At 42.9% G+C, this 18,285-nt stretch overlaps 2 protein-coding genes across 3 annotated transcripts; one reads left to right on the top strand and one right to left on the bottom strand.

Annotated features, from left to right (window-relative positions):
* Positions 1–3,686, top strand: GON7 (GON7 subunit of KEOPS complex). The gene is made up of 2 exons (XM_008530640.2): positions 1–253; positions 2,757–3,686. Exons 1-2 carry the CDS (start codon positions 46–48, stop codon positions 2,849–2,851), a joined length of 303 nt encoding a protein of 100 aa, XP_008528862.1. The 5' UTR covers positions 1–45; the 3' UTR covers positions 2,852–3,686.
* A 10,116-nt stretch (positions 3,687–13,802) lies between these two features.
* LYSET (lysosomal enzyme trafficking factor) lies at positions 13,803–16,343 on the bottom strand. 2 transcript variants are annotated; one of them, XM_070594486.1, is made up of 3 exons: positions 16,249–16,335; positions 15,798–15,945; positions 13,803–15,361 (listed from the first exon to the last, which is right to left on the bottom strand). In XM_070594486.1, the coding sequence occupies exons 2-3, from the start codon at positions 15,893–15,895 to the stop codon at positions 14,950–14,952; spliced, it is 510 nt and encodes a 169-aa protein (XP_070450587.1). In that variant the 5' UTR covers positions 15,896–15,945; positions 16,249–16,335; the 3' UTR covers positions 13,803–14,949. The 2 variants fall into 2 exon arrangements, with proteins under 2 accessions (XP_070450587.1, XP_070450588.1); XM_070594487.1 differs by lacking the exon at positions 15,798–15,945 and having other exon boundaries at positions 16,249–16,343.
* Positions 16,344–18,285: the final 1,942 nt, after the last annotated feature.

Raw genomic sequence — 18,285 nt, 5'->3', positions numbered from 1 at the left:
GGGTGGCGCGTGCTTGTGACGCGCTCTGGAAGCCCAGCGGTCGCCATGGAGCTGTCGGGCGAGTATGTCGGGCAGGACGGGCAGCGGCAGCAGCTGCGGGTGCCCTGTGAGGCGCCTGGCGACGCGGAGCCTTTCCAGGGCCTGTTGTCGGGAGTGGCTCAGATGAGGGAGCTGGTGGCCGAGCTCTTCGGCCCCCTGGTACAGCGAGAGGCGCAGGACAGGGTGGCGGCGGCTCCGGACGAGGCCTTGGACGGTGAGCTCTGAGACGGTGCTGGAGCGACAGGAGGGCGGGGCAGGGGCGCCCGGGGAAACCTGCTGTGGGAGCCCGTGTGGAGTGGCAGACTTGGAGAAAGTGAGCCTCGGGGGAAGAATTCCAGCTAAAAATTGTTGGCACCTTCTGCCATATCTGGGCTGATCTACCTGGGCTGCTGCTACCCAAGCGTTTTCACGACCCTCTTTTCATTTATATTACAAAAAACGTGCTGAACGCCTGCTGCTCTGTGCCAGATATTGGGGCTGAGCTCTGGAGAGAGAATGAGGTGAATGCGACTCAGTTCCTGTCCTTGCGGGACGCTCAGACTGGTGAGGGGTTAGACAGGCAAACACCCTTATTAAAGAGTGGAAGTGTGACCCCAGGGCCCCCTGTAACTGTTGCAAACCCAGAGAACCCAGGAAGGCTTCAGCGAGGGCGTGACTTTTAAGCTGGGTATTGAAGGATGAAAAGGAGTTTTCCCAGGTGTGAAATTACAAACCTGTTTGGAAGACTGCCATCTGTCACAGAGTAGGAAGATGAAGATTGGAACAGATTTCAGTTTAACAAGTTTTAATTCCCAGGGACTCCTTTCCTTTCCCAGTTTTGTAAGTGCAGTTTGAAAGTAGAAACGGGAAATTTAATGGCATTAATTTTTGTAAAAGTCTTGTCCTTATTACAAAAATAGGTACATTTTGATTGCCTTGAGTTGTAGAACTTAAAAACTAAATATTGGAGTCAGGACTTAGTTTCTTTGTAGAGGAGATTAAACTGTACTATCCTTTCCTTTCCTTTCCGTCTTGTTTACATGTTGATAATTCCAGATAATGTGAAGGAGCCAATTCAGAACATTACACTAAGTTCGGACAATACATTGTTTCTATGAGAGTGAAGTCCTGTTTCTTGCTTCCAAAATACTTCTCTAATCTGTTGAAAATAGTACTATTGGCATGAGGACGAATATAGCGAGAGCCGTATAAAAAAATTTCTGTCCTTACTTATTGGAAAAATAACTGCCACCTGTTCTGTTAATGGTGGGTTAGTAATATCTTTGTATAGGTGGACATGTTTTTGTATGTTTAAAGAAGTCCCCATAAAGCTTAGGTTTGGATTTCCTTTGTTAAAAGTGGTTGAGATTAAAATGGTGAATTTTTTCTTATATGAATTACATCTCAATTAACAAGTAATATACAAAACTTTAAAATTATAAGAATTGCTAAAGAAAAGTGACAGAACTCAACACTTTTTAAAAAGACAAATAATCCAGTTACCAAATGCGCAGAGGATTTGAATAGACAGTTCTCTAAGATATACAAGTGGCCAATAAGCACATGAAAAGATACTCAACATCATTGGCCATCAGGGAAATGGAAATCAAAACTACAATAAGATATCGCTTCATGCCCACTAGGATGGCTATATCCAAAAAGAACAATGACAAGTGTTGGCTATGGGGCTGGCCCCATGGCCGAGTGGTTAAGTTTGCACGCTCTGCTTCGGCAGCCCAGGGTTTCGCAGGTTCAGATCCTGGGCACGGGCTTAGCACCACTCATCAACCCATGCTGAGGCAGCATCCCACATGCCACAACTAAAAGGACCTGCAACTAAAAATTTACAACTATGTACCGGGGGGCTTTGGGGAGAAGAAGGAAAATTAAAACAAACAAACAAAAAAACAAGTGTTGGCTAGGATGTGAAAAAATTGGAGCTCTCATACATTGCCGAGGGAAATGTAAAATGGTATCCCTTCCTCGGAAAACAGTTTGGCAGTTCCTCAAAAAGTTAAACATAAAGTTAAACGACCCAGCAAGTCCACTCCTAGTTCTCCCGAGAGAAGTGGAAACATGTGTTCACATAAAGACATAGGCACTCCTAGCAGCATTATTCCTAATAGCTAAAAAGTGGGAACAACACAGATGTTCTTCAGCTGATCAGTGGATAAACAAAATGCCTGTTGATACAGTAGAATATTATTCATCAATAAAACGGAATGAAATAGTGATAAATGCTACAGTGTGACGGAATCTTGAAAACTTGCTAAGTGAAAGAAGAAAGACAAAGGCCACATATTTTATGCTTCATTGATATGAAATGTCCAGAATAGGCAAATCTATAGAGAGAGAAAGTAGATGAGTGGTTGCCAAGGGCTGAGGGGGATGGGAAGTGACTACTAATGGGTATGGGATTTCTTTCTGGGATGACGAAAGTGTTGTAGAGTTAGTGATGATGGTTGCACAACCTGATGAATATACTAAATCAATAAACCGTACACTTTAAAAGAGTGATTTTATGGCATATGAATTATATCTCCAAAAACAGTGATAGAAAAGAAAGGTTTTAAACACCAAAATTCCTGAAATCTTTTTAACCATGCATATTTTGAATCTGATATATGCATGGTTATTAATCCCTAAAGTAAAATGGTCTCATTATCAACTGTTTTAGCTATCTGTATTTCTTTCAAGCACTGAACATATTGTCATACAACAAATATTTATTTTAAAAGGTGATGATGAAGATGATGCAGAAGATGAAAATAACATTGATAACAGAACTAACTCAGATGGACCATCTGCCAAACGGCCAAAACCACCATCTTAACAATAGCTTTTATGAAGTTCAAAAGACTGCTACTGTATCTTAGTTATCTCATACTGACATTTAAGGAAGATTTGTGCTCTGATTTGGGAAAGCATTTGCTTTGTTCTCCTAGGACAATTTTGTCAAAGAACTGTTTCTTCTGTTTCCATCAGAGAAAGAGATAATAAATGTTTAGAAATAAATCTGTTTTGAGTGAGCAATAAGTTTCAGATCATGGAAATAAAATACAGCCTTAATAATGTATAAAATCCTCTTAGATGGCTACTGAATTTTTATTGTTTTCTACTTTTTAGATGAGATTGGATGCATTCAGGGTGGTATGGCCATAGACTGTTTTCTACGTTTTAATCATTGAATTAAGTTGTGTGATGTGTGCATCTTTTAGCTTCTGCTTCTGTCATAAAAAGTACAGTCATGGTTCACGGGCAATAACATCTCAAAGAACTGACATCAGCAAGTAGCGAAAATTGGGTATTAAATTTAAGGATGGCAGTTCTGTATAAATGAAAGAAAAATAGAAATAGAAATACTGAAGAGAAAGGAGGAACCTTGAGAGAGACCCAAGGAAACCTTGAGTCCACACTCACACCCAATATCTGGACATCCAGAGATGATACTACACAATCAATATATATTTAACTTGTACCTTAAAAGAACAAAATGGGCTGTGCTTTTATGCTGTGATATGTTATATATATAAACACAAATATCAGTGTCTAAGTAAACAATCTGTGTTAACTATAACTTAGATATCTTCTCTCATCCTGTAGCCATACTGTGATTTTGCTTAACAAAGGACTATTGAATCCTTTAAAATATATATTCCGAAAATGTGTGTGTGTATTCCTTTTCTGCTTGTCAGTGGGACTAAGGCTTTTTTTTTTTTTTTAACTCTGCATGTTTCCTGGCTCATTTAGAAAGCTAAAATGCAAAGAAATCAAGTAGCATTTACCTAATGAAATACAAATAGTCATAGATTTTTAGAGTTGGAAGTAACTTTACAGCTTATATGATTTGTTTCAGAGAGAAATTGAATCTTTGAATAGGTCTTTGTCCTGAGTTATAGAGTTAACCATTGGCAGAACTGGGTCATACACATAGCCTGTAAAAGATTACCATAGTACTTTCCCAGTTACACATTCTGAAATCTATAGTTTAACAAAGTACATGCTGTTAAGGAAACTGAATGTACACATCTTGTCATATCTTTAAAGAATTGTTTTCCTTGGAACATCAGCCTTCCACTAAGTACTCGTCTGTACTCAATACCAACTAGAAAAAGTTTTATAAATGGTGAGAAATTATCTTGTTTGTTTAGTTTGTGATAATGTCTCTAATATTGGGACTTCAACTCAGTTATTGATTTATAATAATCTTTTATCTTTATACAGCCCTTTAAAAAACTTACTTGTTTGGCCGGCCCCATGGCCAAGTGGTTGAGTTCACACGCTCCGCTTCAGTGGCCCAGGGTTTCGCCAGTTCGGATCCCGGGCGCAGACATGGCACCACTCATCAGGCCACGCTGAGGCGGCGTCCCACATAGCACAACCAGAAGGACCCACAACTAGAACATGCAACTATGTACTGGTGGCTTTTGGGGAGAAGAAGAAAAAAAAAGAAAAGAAGATAGGCAACAGATGTTAGCTGAGGTGCCAATCTTTAAAAAAGAAAACTTGTATAGTTAAAATAATTCATACTTTCAAAGTAATAGCTGAACTTTGCTTCTGAACTTTCTGTTTCCTTCTTTGTTTAGTAAATATGTTTACAAAGAAGAAATTTCAAGATATTTGTGTTTGTGGTCCAGTATTTTGAGGTGTGGGTTATAAGTTTGATCTTTTCCTTGGTTTTAATACTGATACTAGTTCTCATACTGTCTTCGTAAGTGAGCCACGTGTGTGACAAAAAAGATCAGTTTGAAGGACCACTGTGGCAGAAATGCCTTGCCTGGTTTTCTGATCTGCCTTCTGGTGGTGCAGACATTAGCTGCAGGCAAGCAGAGCACGGTTACTCTCTGAAACAGCTCCAGCTTGACTTTTGTACAAGAAAGCAACTCCACAATCCTACCTGAAAATAAGCTTGACACTAGAGTTAGAGAAATCTTTTAAAATGTGAAACATATGGAGTTTAAAATGTGATCTACACGGACATGTGCAAGATGTCTTTGCGAAAAGTAAGTGCTTTTGTGTCACATTAAGAAACACTTTAATAGAGTTCTGTGGCCAAGGACAAGAATTTTTACTCTTTAATAATAGGTTGCTGTTGCTGGCTATAATATTAGTTAAGAAGTTTGAACATTAAAAAAAAAAAGCACCTAGGAAGAAAAACTTACTTTGAAAAAAATAGGGGAAAAAAGTAGGGGAGGAAATCAGTTTTTTCCCTCCAGTTTCGTGATAGTGTTCGCATTCAGAGGGTTTACGCTTCTCCAGCTAGTTGCCTTTCCAACCATGCTGACCTCCTTTGCCTGCCTCTAGCTCTTCGTGTCCTGTAGGTTTCAAGTTAAACATTTCCTCTGGGAGACCCTTCCTGGCTTCACAGACAGTCAGGTCCTCGGGCTGTGTTTCTGTGGCACCTAGCCTCCCCCCTCATAGTATGAAATGTGCTCTCTTAGAATTATTTCTTCAGCTCCTCAGATTTATTTTTAACTTTTATTGAGAAGGCTTGTACTTTTAAAGGAAATAAAGTTTATGTTTTCGTCCAAATGAGAAAATAATTGGAGACATCTGTTTCTCAGTTTATTATGGAGTACTTTCATCTAGTTCCTATTTAGCCTATTAAAGATACCCTATTTCTCAATGGAATTGTTCAAGCTGTACAAATACAGAAAATCATTTCTTATATAATATATTGCAGTCAGATTCTTATATAAGACATCCTGAAAACCTAGGCTATTTAAGTCAATTGTCAGCCACTCTGTTGTGATAAAATGTTTGCAAGAAATTCCTGTTTGAACTTATTGTGGTTGGTAGTTGAGCACAGCAAAGTTCAGAACGATTACCATAAACTTGGCTGGTGATAGTTAGAAATAAAATTAGCATGTTTGGGAAAGTTAATTACACTACAATCATTTTGTGATAATTATTTCTTGGATATTTAAGTATACAGTAAGAGTAGAGTGTAACATTCTTATAGAAATTGGAGAATATTTGTAAAAATAACACTTCCAGTTTTATTTTAAAGGAGAAGTTGGTTAGTTTTTGTGATGAATTTGGGTACTTTTCTCACTACTTGGAACATAATAAGTTTCAGGTAGATTCAAGAATTTTAGTGTGAAAAACAAAACCATGAAAGTGCTAAAAGAAAATGGAGTAATAGTTTTTATAGTCTCAGAGCAAGGAAGGTTTCCTAAGCAAGATTTTTAAAAATCCAGAAACCATGATAGAAAAGATTAATAAATATGATTACATAATAAAATTTCTGAACATTCTATAAATAAAGTTAAAAGACAAAGAGGGGGAAAGTATTGAATGTTTTCAGCACAAATGACTAAGAACTAATTTCTTTTATAAACCTCATGTGTACCAGTCAGAAAGACGATAGAAAAGGGTGAAGGAAAGGGCAACAAAAGCAAAAATAAGCAAATAGGACCACATCAAACTGAAAAACTTGCACAGCAAAGGAAATCATCAAGATGAAAGGGAAACCTACTGAATGAGAGAAGACATTTGCAAATCATACATCCGATAAGGAGTTAATATCCAAAGTAAAGAACTCACACAACTTAATGTCAAAAAAACCCCTGAGGGGGCCGGTCCCATGGCCGAGTGGTTAAGTCTACATGCTCCGCTTTGGCAGCCCGGGGTTTTGCCAGTTCGGATCCTGGGCGTGGACATGGCACCGCTCATCAGGCCATGCTGAGGTAGCGTCCCACAGAGCACAACCAAAGGCGCCCACAACTAGAGTCTACAACTGTGTACTGCAGAGCTTTGGGGAGGAGGAGACGAAAAAAGAATTAAAAAAAAAAAAAACCTGCTTAAAAAATGGGCAGAGGACTTGAATAGAAATTTTTCCAAAGAAGACATACAGGTGGCCAACAGGCATATGAAAAGATGCTCAACGTCACTAATCATCAGGGAAATGCAAATCAAAACCACAATGAAATATTACCTCACACCTGTCAGAATGGCTATAATCAAAAGGAAAAACAAGTGTTGGCGAGGATGTGGAGAAAAGGGAACCTGTGTGCACTCCCGGTGGGAATGTAAACTGGTGTGGCCACTATGGAAAATAGCATGGAGGTTCCTCAAAAAACTAAAAATAGAACTACCATATGATCCAGCAGTTCCACTTCTGGGTATTTATCTGAAGAAAATGAAAACACTAATTTGTAAAGATATATGCACCCTTATGTTCACTGTAGCATTATTTATGGTAGCCAAGATACGGAAGCAACCTAAATGTCCATCAACAGAAGAATAAAGAAGTGTATATATATATATACAATGAAATATGAAAAATTGTATGTAATGTATTTTTCAACACAGATACAGAAAATGAAACTTTCAAACTTTTTAATTTTAAAAAGTCATGCATTAAATTTAATAAGAACAAATCAGCCATATTAACAGTTTAAAACATTGTCATGTAAGTAATTCAAGGCAAAAGTTGACCAGTCTAGACTTCAAACAAACCCTCCACATTTCCCATCTGACTAATACTTTGGCAGATGAAGGAGTAGAATGCAACTTCTAAGGAGGTTAGGAGAGCTGAGCTCAATATGAAATAGGGTACCATGAAAAGAGGAGGAGGTGTTTTTAAAACTCATGTGCCTAACCTTAACTTTGAAAAAATTGCCCTCTAGCCACTGCATTATTCTCAAAGTATAAAATGAATTTCACAGTGTTGCCGTAACTATTCCAGTTCTCAGGTGACCTTTGGGATCAGTATCGCTCTATTTAAAGACATGGCCCAGGAAACAGTGAATGCTAGACAGTAACCTTCTATTTAAACCTTTGAAAAAGCAGCAGCTCACACTGGGGCAGCAACAAGGCCACTGGGGTACAGTTTTAAATAGAAATTTACTCTGATGTCAGAAATTCTCCTGGGGATAGAAGTAACTTCTAGAAACAGATTACTAGTTTAAATGAGTGCATTATGGGGCCAGGGCATTGCCTTGAACATCAGAGCACTGACATTGTGTGCTGTAGCTCTAAAAGGTTGTCGCGACACTTGGTGCAAATGTTAGGCGGTTTAGGAAACCGTTATCTTCATAATTGTAACTTGACAATTCCTCAGGGCTCTCACTACCCTTAAAACTGTGTTTGTGAATGTGGTATGTTTTTCTTTGCATCACTAAGAAAAATCCCAAGACAACTACCATCACAAGAACTGCTGGCAAAAATAAGCTGAGGGTCTCATTTTAAATCTTGGCCTTGAAAAGATTATATCACTATATACTGAAACTTGAAAGAGCTTAATAACCAAACTTATCTGGAACATGGGCAGATTATGCTGTGCCCTTAGCAGTAAATGTTAATCTTAACCTGTATTCTCTCTGGAGGGTGAACTAGCTTGTTTGCAGTCTAAAGAGGGAGGTGTTCAGTGGCAATAAGCATCATTCATGCAGTAAGTACTTACTGAGCACCTGTATAGGCCAGGCCCTCTTCTAGGCATGGGGCATACAGCAGTGAACAAACGGGCAAAATCTCTGCCCTCATGGGGTTTAGATTCTGACAAAATATGTAACATGTCATGTGATGGTCATGCTGTGGAGAAAAGCAGGGGAGGAGGATGCTTAGTTTTGAATAGGGCAGTCAGAAGCAGCCTCACTAAGCTGACAGCTGAACGAAGGTCTGAAGGTGGTGATGGAGCCGGGTGCGGCCGAGCCTCCCAGCAGAAGGTACACTGAGTGCAGACGCCCTGCAACAGGGTTTTTTGGTGTGTTCTGGAATCAGAAAGAAGACCAGTGTGGCTGGTGTGGAGTGAAGGGTGAAGAGAGCAGTAGAAAATGAAGTAGAGGCCAAGGGCTGCTTATTTAGGACTTTTGTATGCCATGTTAAGACTTTGACTTGTATTCTAAGAAGGGAAACTATAGGAGGATTTTGGAGAGGAATAACATTAAAGCACCCCTCGACACTTGTTTGCTAGGGGATGTGCAGGGGACTTGACGAGCAGACTTTGGTGGAGGGAAAGAGGATCAGCAGCTTGGTTTTGGACAGGTTGAATTTCAGGTCCCTGGTAGGACATCTTAGTAAATATCGAGTATGCACTTAGATATTCAAGTCTGGAACTCAGAGAGATGCAAGGTAGTGATATAAATTTGGGCATTTAAACATGAGCCTGGATGAGATGACCAAGGGAGTAAGTGTGGAAAAGAGAACTGGGGCATGCCAACATTTAGAAACTGGGCAGATCCCCAGTGAGGAACCAGCAAAGGAGACAGGAGAAGCTGTTGAGGAAGGCAAACCAGGAAAGTATCAAGAACTGAGCTGGGGCTGGCCCGGTGGTGCAGCGGTTAAGTTCACACGTTCCGATTCTCGGCCACCCAGGGTTCGCTGGTTCAGATCCCGGGTGCAGACATGGCACCGCTTGGCATGCCGTGCTATGGTAGGTGTCCCACATATAAAGTAGAGGAAGATGGGCACAGATGTTAGCTCAGGGCCAGGCTTCCTCAGCAAAAAGAGGAGGACTGGCAGTAGTTAGCTCAGGGCTAATCTTCCTCAAAAAAAAAAAAAAGAAAAAACAACTGAGCTAATACATAGTAGCTACTAGCCGCATGTGGCTATTTAAATTTAAATTAATTAAAATTTAAAATTCAGTCCCTTAGTCACTCTCGCCACACCTCAAGGGTTCCGTTCATGTGGCTAGTGGCTACTCATTTGAACAGAACAGATAATAGAACATTTCCACATTTCCATCATTGCGAAAGTTCTACTGGGCAGTGCTGATCTAGAAGCCAACTGAAGAAAATATCTCAGGGACAGGGAATGTGTCAAAACTGCTGATTAGTAATTTGAGGACTGAGACTTGACTGTTAGATTTAGTTATGTGACGACCTCTTGACGGCTAAGCAGTTTTGGTAGAGTGGGAGACAAAAGCCTGATAGAGGTGTATACAGGGTAAAGTGGAAGAGAAGAATTGGAATCAGAAAATATAGACACCTTGTCCGCAACCTTGGGCTTTGCCTGGCAGAGTCTGCAGTCTACTGGTGCAGTCACGTCATGTCGGTCACGTCCACACTGACATTGCCGCTGCTGAGGGGCCTGACAGGCATGGCCTGGGGCTCGTGGTGCTGCATGCCCAGATCCATTTCAGGTTGCCGCAGGAGCAGCTGAGGACCTTGGATGTTGCCATTGGGTTCACCTCCTGCTTCCTGTTTCCTTCTGCCATGGGGCTGGGTCTTGTCACACCTGGAGAGCTACAAAAGCAGGGGAGTGAAGGGGTCCTCTCCCTCACCTTGTGACCTGACTACCCCCAGCCTGTCCTGATCATGTCTGCTGCATTCCTGGCTGGCCTCCCCAGGACCATGGCCTTCAGTTACGGTGACCTCTTCTGCCATCATGACCTCTCAATTTCTCCCTGGTCACATCCTGGGACCACATATTGGTTTATAAGACCCTGTTTGATAGGCCCCCCCCCCAGTAACAGTAAAGTCTATTTGAACCTTGAAAAAAATAAAAGAAAGAAAATATAGACATCTCTTTAAAGATTTGCATTTCGAACAGCTGGGGTGAACTTACTGCAGAGTATTTGTTGAAGCTGTTCCAAAGACAAACGCAGCTCTCATGCCTAACAGTTGAGTCTTTGTGGTGCATAAAAACCCACGGCCCAGTGACTCTCAACCCTATTAGAATCATTTGAAGAGCTCTGAAAGCATGACTGCCTGGGCCTCTCCCCCAGAGACTGATAGAACTGGTTGGGAAGGGACCCAGGCATTGTTTATGTGAGTTTTGCTGTTTTTTGTTTATTTCCTTGGGTGGTTCTAATATTCAGCCACGGTTCAAGACCCGCTGACTGCCTTCAACCAAACGAAAATACTAATGCATGATGATTCCTAATCATGGTCCAGAATTATATGGAAGTTTATAAATATGTTGGAGAATTTATAAAGTCGGCATTTATTTGATACAAAAATACGGCATGCTATTTTGGTAAGCTTTTCTGCCAGTGATTTGGAGACTTGAGAACGTTAAGAAGGAAATCGACACTAGATAATCTTAGTAAAGACTTTAACACTATCCATGGGTGAACAGACATTCTGGTTTATTTTGTGGGTGCAGTTACTCTCGCAGCAACACTATCTGATAATTCCACTTCCCCAAAGAAAAGCTTTTGTTCATTATAAAAGCTTTGAAGCAGAATCAAATTCTAAACTTGGGGAATCACATTTCCTCTAAAACTGGTAGCGTCAAGTGGAATAAATCAGAGAAAGACAAATACTGTATGATCTCACTTATATGTGGAATCTAAAAAATAAACAACACACCAAAACACTCATGGAAAAAGAGATGAGACTTGTGGTTACCAGAAGCAGAGGGTGGGGGGAGGGAGAAGTGGAGAAGTTGGTGGAAAGGTACAAACCTCCAGTTACAGGGTAAGTACCAGGGATGTAACGCACAGGGTGACTACAGGTAAGACTACTGTATGATAGGTGGGAAAGTTATTCAGTGAGTAAATCCTAAGAGTTCTCATCTCAAAGAGAAAATTTTTTTCCTTTTCCCTTTCTTTTATTTTTATTGTATCTGTATGAGAAGATGGATGTTAGCTGAATCTATTGTAGTAATCATTTCAGAATATCTGTAAATCAAACCATCACGCTGAACTTATACAGTGAAGTATGTCAATTTTTTTTCAAAACTGGAAAAAAATGTGAAAAAAAAACCCCAACTGGTAGCATCTTTTTTTTCTCCCCAAGCCCCCTGGTACACAGTTGAGTGTTTTTCAGTTGTGGGTCCTTCTAGTTGTGGCACGTGGGACACTGCCTCAGCATGGCCTCATGAGCGGTACCATGTCCACGCCCAGGATTGGAACCGGCGAAACCCTGGGCCCCCGAAGCAGAGCGTGCGAACTTAACCATTCGGCCATGAGGCCGGCCCCTCATAGCGTCTTTAAAACCAGAAAATTTACATGGTGACTCAAGCTCCATAAATTAGATGTTTGTTTCTGTGATTCAGTTATCCATTCCCTATCGTGGCACTTAAAAAAAATATCTGGCATGTTTCCATGAAAAACACTCAACAGGTATTACTTCATTTCCAGTGTAGTTGGAAATAAAATGACCCATTAAACCGCTGTGGGACATGACTCTGTTTTTCTCATATCTGAAAGCAAGTATCATTGACTAGTTACGGATCTAGGGTGCTTGCCCTTCCCTTGAAAGCCCTGAAGCACTCCCTGTCTTTGCCATTCATCTCACTACCTAGTCTGATACTCACTGCTGTTTGTAATGTGATGTGAATGTGAAATAAATGACGGTCTGCTACAATACACAGGTCTCCTCTCCATCAGCGCCAGCTCCTCAATCTAAGAGAGCTAGGAGATTAATTTCACCTTTCCCTCTTTACCAAAACAGTGCTTTGAACTTTTAGATAGCCATAGACAAAATAGGACTAATCTACAACTTGCGTAATTAATTCCTAAATAATCAAAAAATAGATTAACCCTGCAATCTGAAATTTAACAATTACATTTGAGAATACTGCATTACTCCTCTAATTATTTTACTATTTCGACTACCAAGGCAATATGATCTTAAAAGACAGAAATGGACTGAGCATTTACTTACAAATCCCCAAATATTAGAATTGAAATATGACATAAAGTCTACTTCAATAAAAAGGAATTACTACTTTGTAAGACAAGTGGCAACCTCACAAACCTGGCATCAAGCATTTATAAAACAAAAAAAACTGAAATAATTAAATCATTTCCAGACTATCACTGCCTCAGAACTAATCAAATAAAACAAGAAACTGCTCGATGATTTTCCTCAAATTCCCCTCTCTTTTTGAGAAGCAGTACAGTGGCCTGATAGAGCTGGAGATCTGAAGCCAGGCATCCTGGGTCCACATCCTGGCTCTTCCACTTACTGCTGTGTGACCGTGGGCCAGCTGGTCCTTCCTGTGTGCTTCAGGTCTCCCCCTTTTCCTCTTCTGTAAAATGGCGCTAGGGCCAGGGCACACCTGTCTCATAGGATGTGGTGAGGAAGGAATGTACAACGTTCAAAAGATAGTGCCTGCAGCTAGCTACTATCAGTAAGTACTCGAAAGATAAACAAGTGATTTGGTTATCTGACCTCGAAGAAACACAGATATTTCAAACTGCTGCTCACTTTGAAGATTCAGTGTATTTTAGCAAAAAGTGTCATTTCAGTAATTAGACCTTTGGAGGTGGTAAAGAAATGAGATTAATTGGAGAAGGATTTGATCTTGCTCCTTTTGAGTTGCAAAGGTACCTGCTTTATCTTTCAAGTAAAAGCTTGCTGTGGAGTGCTCAGCCTTCCATTCTGGTCAAATCAGACTTATAGTAAAGGTTGAGGTTGCTAGAAAACTTGTGGATTTTCATAGCTCAGAGAAATTGAGAAAAACCTTTCTCAGTAAGATTGCCGTTTCCATTCTTTAACGTGTCAGGAGACAGTACCCGGTGCTGAGACATTTGTCATTTGTGAGAAGCACCAACAGCTCAGTGGTTAGGAACAAAGGCGTCAGATGCCTAGTTATAATTCTGGTTCCCCTACTCACCAGCTGTGTGACCTTTGACAAGCTACTTATCTTCTCTACCTCAGCTTCCTTATCTGTAAAATCTGGATAATAACTGCTATTTCATAAGGTTGTTGGGAGCATTAAATGAATTAATTCTTAAAGCTCTTAGAACAGGGCCCAAGAGAGTAAACACCCCCTCCCAAATGTTATGATTATTAAAATCTATCAGTGTAAAACATTTCACTGGTATTGACATAACTGTATAAAAATATATCTTGATCTCACCCAGAAAAAAGAAAAGAAATCCTAAAATCTACCATTTCCATTTTTTAGTGATTTGTATTGGTACGAGACATGAGGTAGTAAGTACAAATGCACATTAGGAAGTACAAGGATCACATCTTCATGCAGTCAACCTATTGCCTGAAGGCCGGACGTCATGGCAGAAGAGAGAATCGGAAGGATGATGACTTGGTGGAATCTTGTAGAGCGGATCACACATCTGACAGGGACTAGACTAAATATTTTCACTGAACACCTTCCTTCCGTCTCCTCTGTGTCAAGATTCCTCAACTTTCAAACATTCAGTCTCTTCCTAAGTAGTTTTTGTTGTTTTTTTAAAGATTTGCACCTGAGCTAACATCTGTTGCCTATCTTCTTTTTTTTTTCCTTCTCCACAAAGCCCCCCAGTACATAGTTGTATACTGTAGTTGCAGGTCCTTCTAGCTCTGCTATGTGGGACACCACCTCAGCATGGCCTGATGAGCGACACTAGGTCCATGCCCAGGATCCAAACTGGTGAAACCCTGGACCACCGAAGCAGAGCATGTGGACTCAACCACTGGGCCATGAGGCCGGACCCTCTAAGTAGTTTTTTAAAAACCAGTAGCATTAATAATGTTAGTTAGTAATGCCAGTAGCACTATCAAGAGGAGGAACAAATTCTGCTTATCCAGACAGCCATCACCTCAGTAATTTTATACCAATTTCTCACAAGCTGATAGCAAGCAAGCATACAAAGTTGGTGTTTTAGTCCGAAGAATTTTAAAGCAAGCCAAGTAACTGTATAAAATTTAAATTTTATGACCATGTTTGGACCTTTTGACATTAAACACAATGAAAATGTTCATACTCATTTCTTCCCCAAAGGAAGAATTTCTTAACCATCACTATGTTGCACAGAATAAAAATATGAGTTCAGGTACTTATTCAAGTTGCTAAAGAATGCAAACAACAGACACAATTTTACTTCCAAAATCTGAAATCATCAACATGATTTTGTAGTACTGTATCTCAGGCTTTACCTAAAAATTCATTATTATTCAGATAAAGATAGCCCCCTAGTCACATTTTTAAAAAAGCCTCTGCCCACCGCAACTTCCTGAGGTCTGTGAAACTGCAGTCTTGTGATCAGGTTCCATATGGCAGTTTGGTAATCATAAGGGAAAACCGTGACTGCTTTCACGTGTCAATCAGTTGTAGTCTGCTGATCTGATTAGAAGCCTTGACAAAGGCCTGGTGGCGATTGCAAATAACTGCCAAGCATATGGGGATAATACAGTAGCCCACCGTTTTGGGGTCAGCTCTCGTACAAGAATAAAGGAACAAAAACATCTGTAAGTAAGGTATCAGAAAAATAACTGTCCAAAACCAAAACGGCAGAGAGAGCAACCGAGCTTTCAAGGAGTGTGTCCATGTGGTTCCTTCAAGGGGCTCCTCTGGGTGCTGCTGAATGTGTTCCAAGGCCAGCCTGTTGTAAGTCTCATTGATTTCAAAAACATAGTAAAATGCTGCTGCACTTGCTAACAGATACAGTCCCACTCCAATCCATCCCATCCGCTGACGGAAGTTCATCATTCTCCATGCTCTGTGCCTTCAAAGTGAAAAAAAAGTTAGGGTCTAGCAATGCTGTCATGGCAACTATTCCAACTGTACTTGCTTTATTTCCCACGAGTTCTAAAACACCCCATAACGCATTTAAGGTTTAAAGTAAATTTACATTACTAAGAAATGTAAATAACTTACAGGTTGTTTTATGTAATAATTATGAGGAAGTAAAGTTTCACTACATACTGGGTCTGCTTTTTATGTGAATCCCACAGCATAAATAAATCACTATATCCGGCTTAAGAGGTCCAGCACATCTTCCATTAAGAAATTGAAATTAAACTAGTTTCCTACGGAACAATTCACTTTTACACTTAAAATACTTTGACTTAAAAATATTGCTTCAGACGTAAACACTTGGTTCTACAAGTCAAACCAACGTCGGGGCCCCCAAGTTAAGACAGTAACTCTTAAACACTTACAATGGTCCCGAAAATCTTCCTGTTCCCACGGCAAGCGTTAAAGAGTCACTCAGTTCTGAATAATCAGGTGGCTTTGGCATTTCAGAGAAAACCACCATAAAAGAAATCTCCGGGGTCACCGGCTGGGAGAAAGGTGAGCACGGCCAGCCTGGAGCACAAGCTAATTGTGATTAAGCAGAGCGTGACTGCGGCCGGTCACGCGGCGGCCCGCCGCCTGTCGCCGCTGCCGGAGACCCAGCCCGGGTCACCCCGCCCGGCCGGAGGCGCCCCAGCCACCCGGGCCTCCCCAGCAGCCGCCCCGCCCCCTGCCGCGCTGCAGCGCCGGCCGGCCGCGACAGGGCTGCACGGGCGGCGCCAGGCCCGAGCCTCTCCGCCTCGCAGCGCCGGGAGCCCAGCGCCGGGCAGCCGCCACCGGCCGAGCCTGCAGGGGTGGGCAGGTCCTGGATCTCACCTTCCTGTCCCGGTTGGCCAGCCCGCCCGCCGTCCCGGATGCTGCCACAGTCGGGGCTTCCGGCTCGAGCCGGAAGCGCGCGCGCCCCGCCCCGAAAGACCCGCCCCGTCGTGACGTCAGAGGCCTCAGCCCGCGGCGCCGCCTTCCCGGCGCGCCCCAAACCGCGCCAACCTGGACGCGGGCAGAGGCTGCGGCGGCGCGGGAGGCGGTGCTGCCCTTCAGGTGGGCCTGGTCCCTGGTGTCTCGCTCCGCCCCTGATCGCCCCGTCTCTCCTTCGTGCCTCTGCCCGGCCCCCGGGAGCCCTGTCGAGTGTCCATCGAGTGCAGAAGACGCCGTCCTCCCGCTCCTCGGCCTGGGCGCCGGCGACGGACTAGACACCGACAACCAGATAACCGGCGAGGGGAAGCAGGCCCCGCCGGCGGCTGTGGGCGCCCGAGGCGAGGAGCGGGTAAGGTGGCTGCTGGCCGCGGTGGGGCCGGCGGGATGCGCTGGGCTTCTCAGGGGCGGGCGTGCACACCTGCGGCTAACCCGACCGCGCCGTCCTCGCAGGCCGCCGGGCCCCCGACGCTGGCCGGACTTAGCCGTGGTACCGCGGAGGAACACCGTGAATTGCGGGGGCAGCAGTGCCCCGAAATTTCAGTCTCTCGGTTGGGGCGTCGTGACGCCGAGGCTCTTGGAGGACTGGTGCAGGGGGATGGATGTGAACCCTCGGAAAACGCTGCTCGTCGCCGGCGTCCTCCAGACCTGCAGTGTGGCAGAGATGGAGGAGGCCCTGCGGGCTGGCCTAGCTCCCTTGGGCGAGTACAGACTGCTCGGGAGGATGTTCAGGAGGGACGAGAACAGGAATGTAGCCTTAACAGGGCTTCCTCAGGAGACTGGTCCTGCTCTGGTCCCTAAGGACACACCTGGGAAAGGGGGTGTCTGGAGAGTGATCTTTAATCCCCGTGACCCAGATGACGCATTTTTAAGCAGATTAAATGAATTCTTAGAGGGAGAGGGCATGACTTTGTGTGAGTTTGCCAGAGCTCTTGGGTATGGAAACGGCCCTTTTGACCTAGACCAGGACATGATCCCAGAAGTACGGGCCCCTTTGTTGGCACAGGCATTACCTGAGGCTCTTCAGCCTGCCCTGCAATACCTGGAATACAAAAAGATGAGAATCTTCTCGGTCAGCGATCCTCCAGAACCAGACCAAGAAGAATTTGAACCCTGGCTGTTTCATATCACGCAAATGATAAAATCATGGTGGGTTTCAGATGCAGAGAAAAGAAGGTGATTGCCAGGAAGCCCTAGAAGCCCAGCATTTGATGTCATTCGTGTCCTCGATATAAACAGTCCTTTAATTACAGTCCCTGAATGCCTGCGAGCTCTTGAGCAGGTATTTGGGGTTATCATAATCCCAGGGAGTTGCAGGTCAAATATCTGACCACTTACCAGAAGGAGGAAGAAAAATTGTCTGCTTATGTACTAAGCCTGGAGCCTGTGTTACAGAAACTGGTAGAGAGGTGAGCAATTGGGAGAGAAGTTGTGAACCAGGCCCGCCTGGACCAAGTCATTGCTGGAGCAGGCCACAGAACACTGCACAGGAAGCTCGCTCTGCGCGGGGAGGCCCTGGCTTCCTGCAGCTGCTGACGCTGATAAAGAAAGAAGACGCTGCTGAGGAGGAGGACGAGGCCCTTCTCCAGGCAGGACTGGAGGGGCATTTCGTCTGAATCTTAGGAAACCAGGAGGGGACATCTGACAGCGAGCGGAGCACGGACGTTGAACAGTCCTCATACTCCAGTGATAGACATTAACCTGTCCCTACCTTGTGCTGCCAAGTAACTCATTTTTGTCCAGTTCTCAGTATAAATCCTTTGTCATTTCTGTGCCTATTTTATATCTCTTAATGTGTCATTGACTAGGAAGGCTGTAGTTCTGCGCTGGTATTTATGTATTTATTTTCACCTCCATGAATTTTTTATCATACGAAATTGTATGAAAGGTCTGTCACTACACCTGTGGTGCTCTGAGAGGATGGCAAGGCTCAGGTGCTTA

This window comes from Equus przewalskii, chromosome 25 (assembly GCF_037783145.1).
Source record: "Equus przewalskii isolate Varuska chromosome 25, EquPr2, whole genome shotgun sequence".
Classification (NCBI taxonomy): Eukaryota; Metazoa; Chordata; class Mammalia; order Perissodactyla; family Equidae; genus Equus; species Equus przewalskii.
This window is presented reverse-complemented; position numbering and strand designations above follow the sequence as displayed.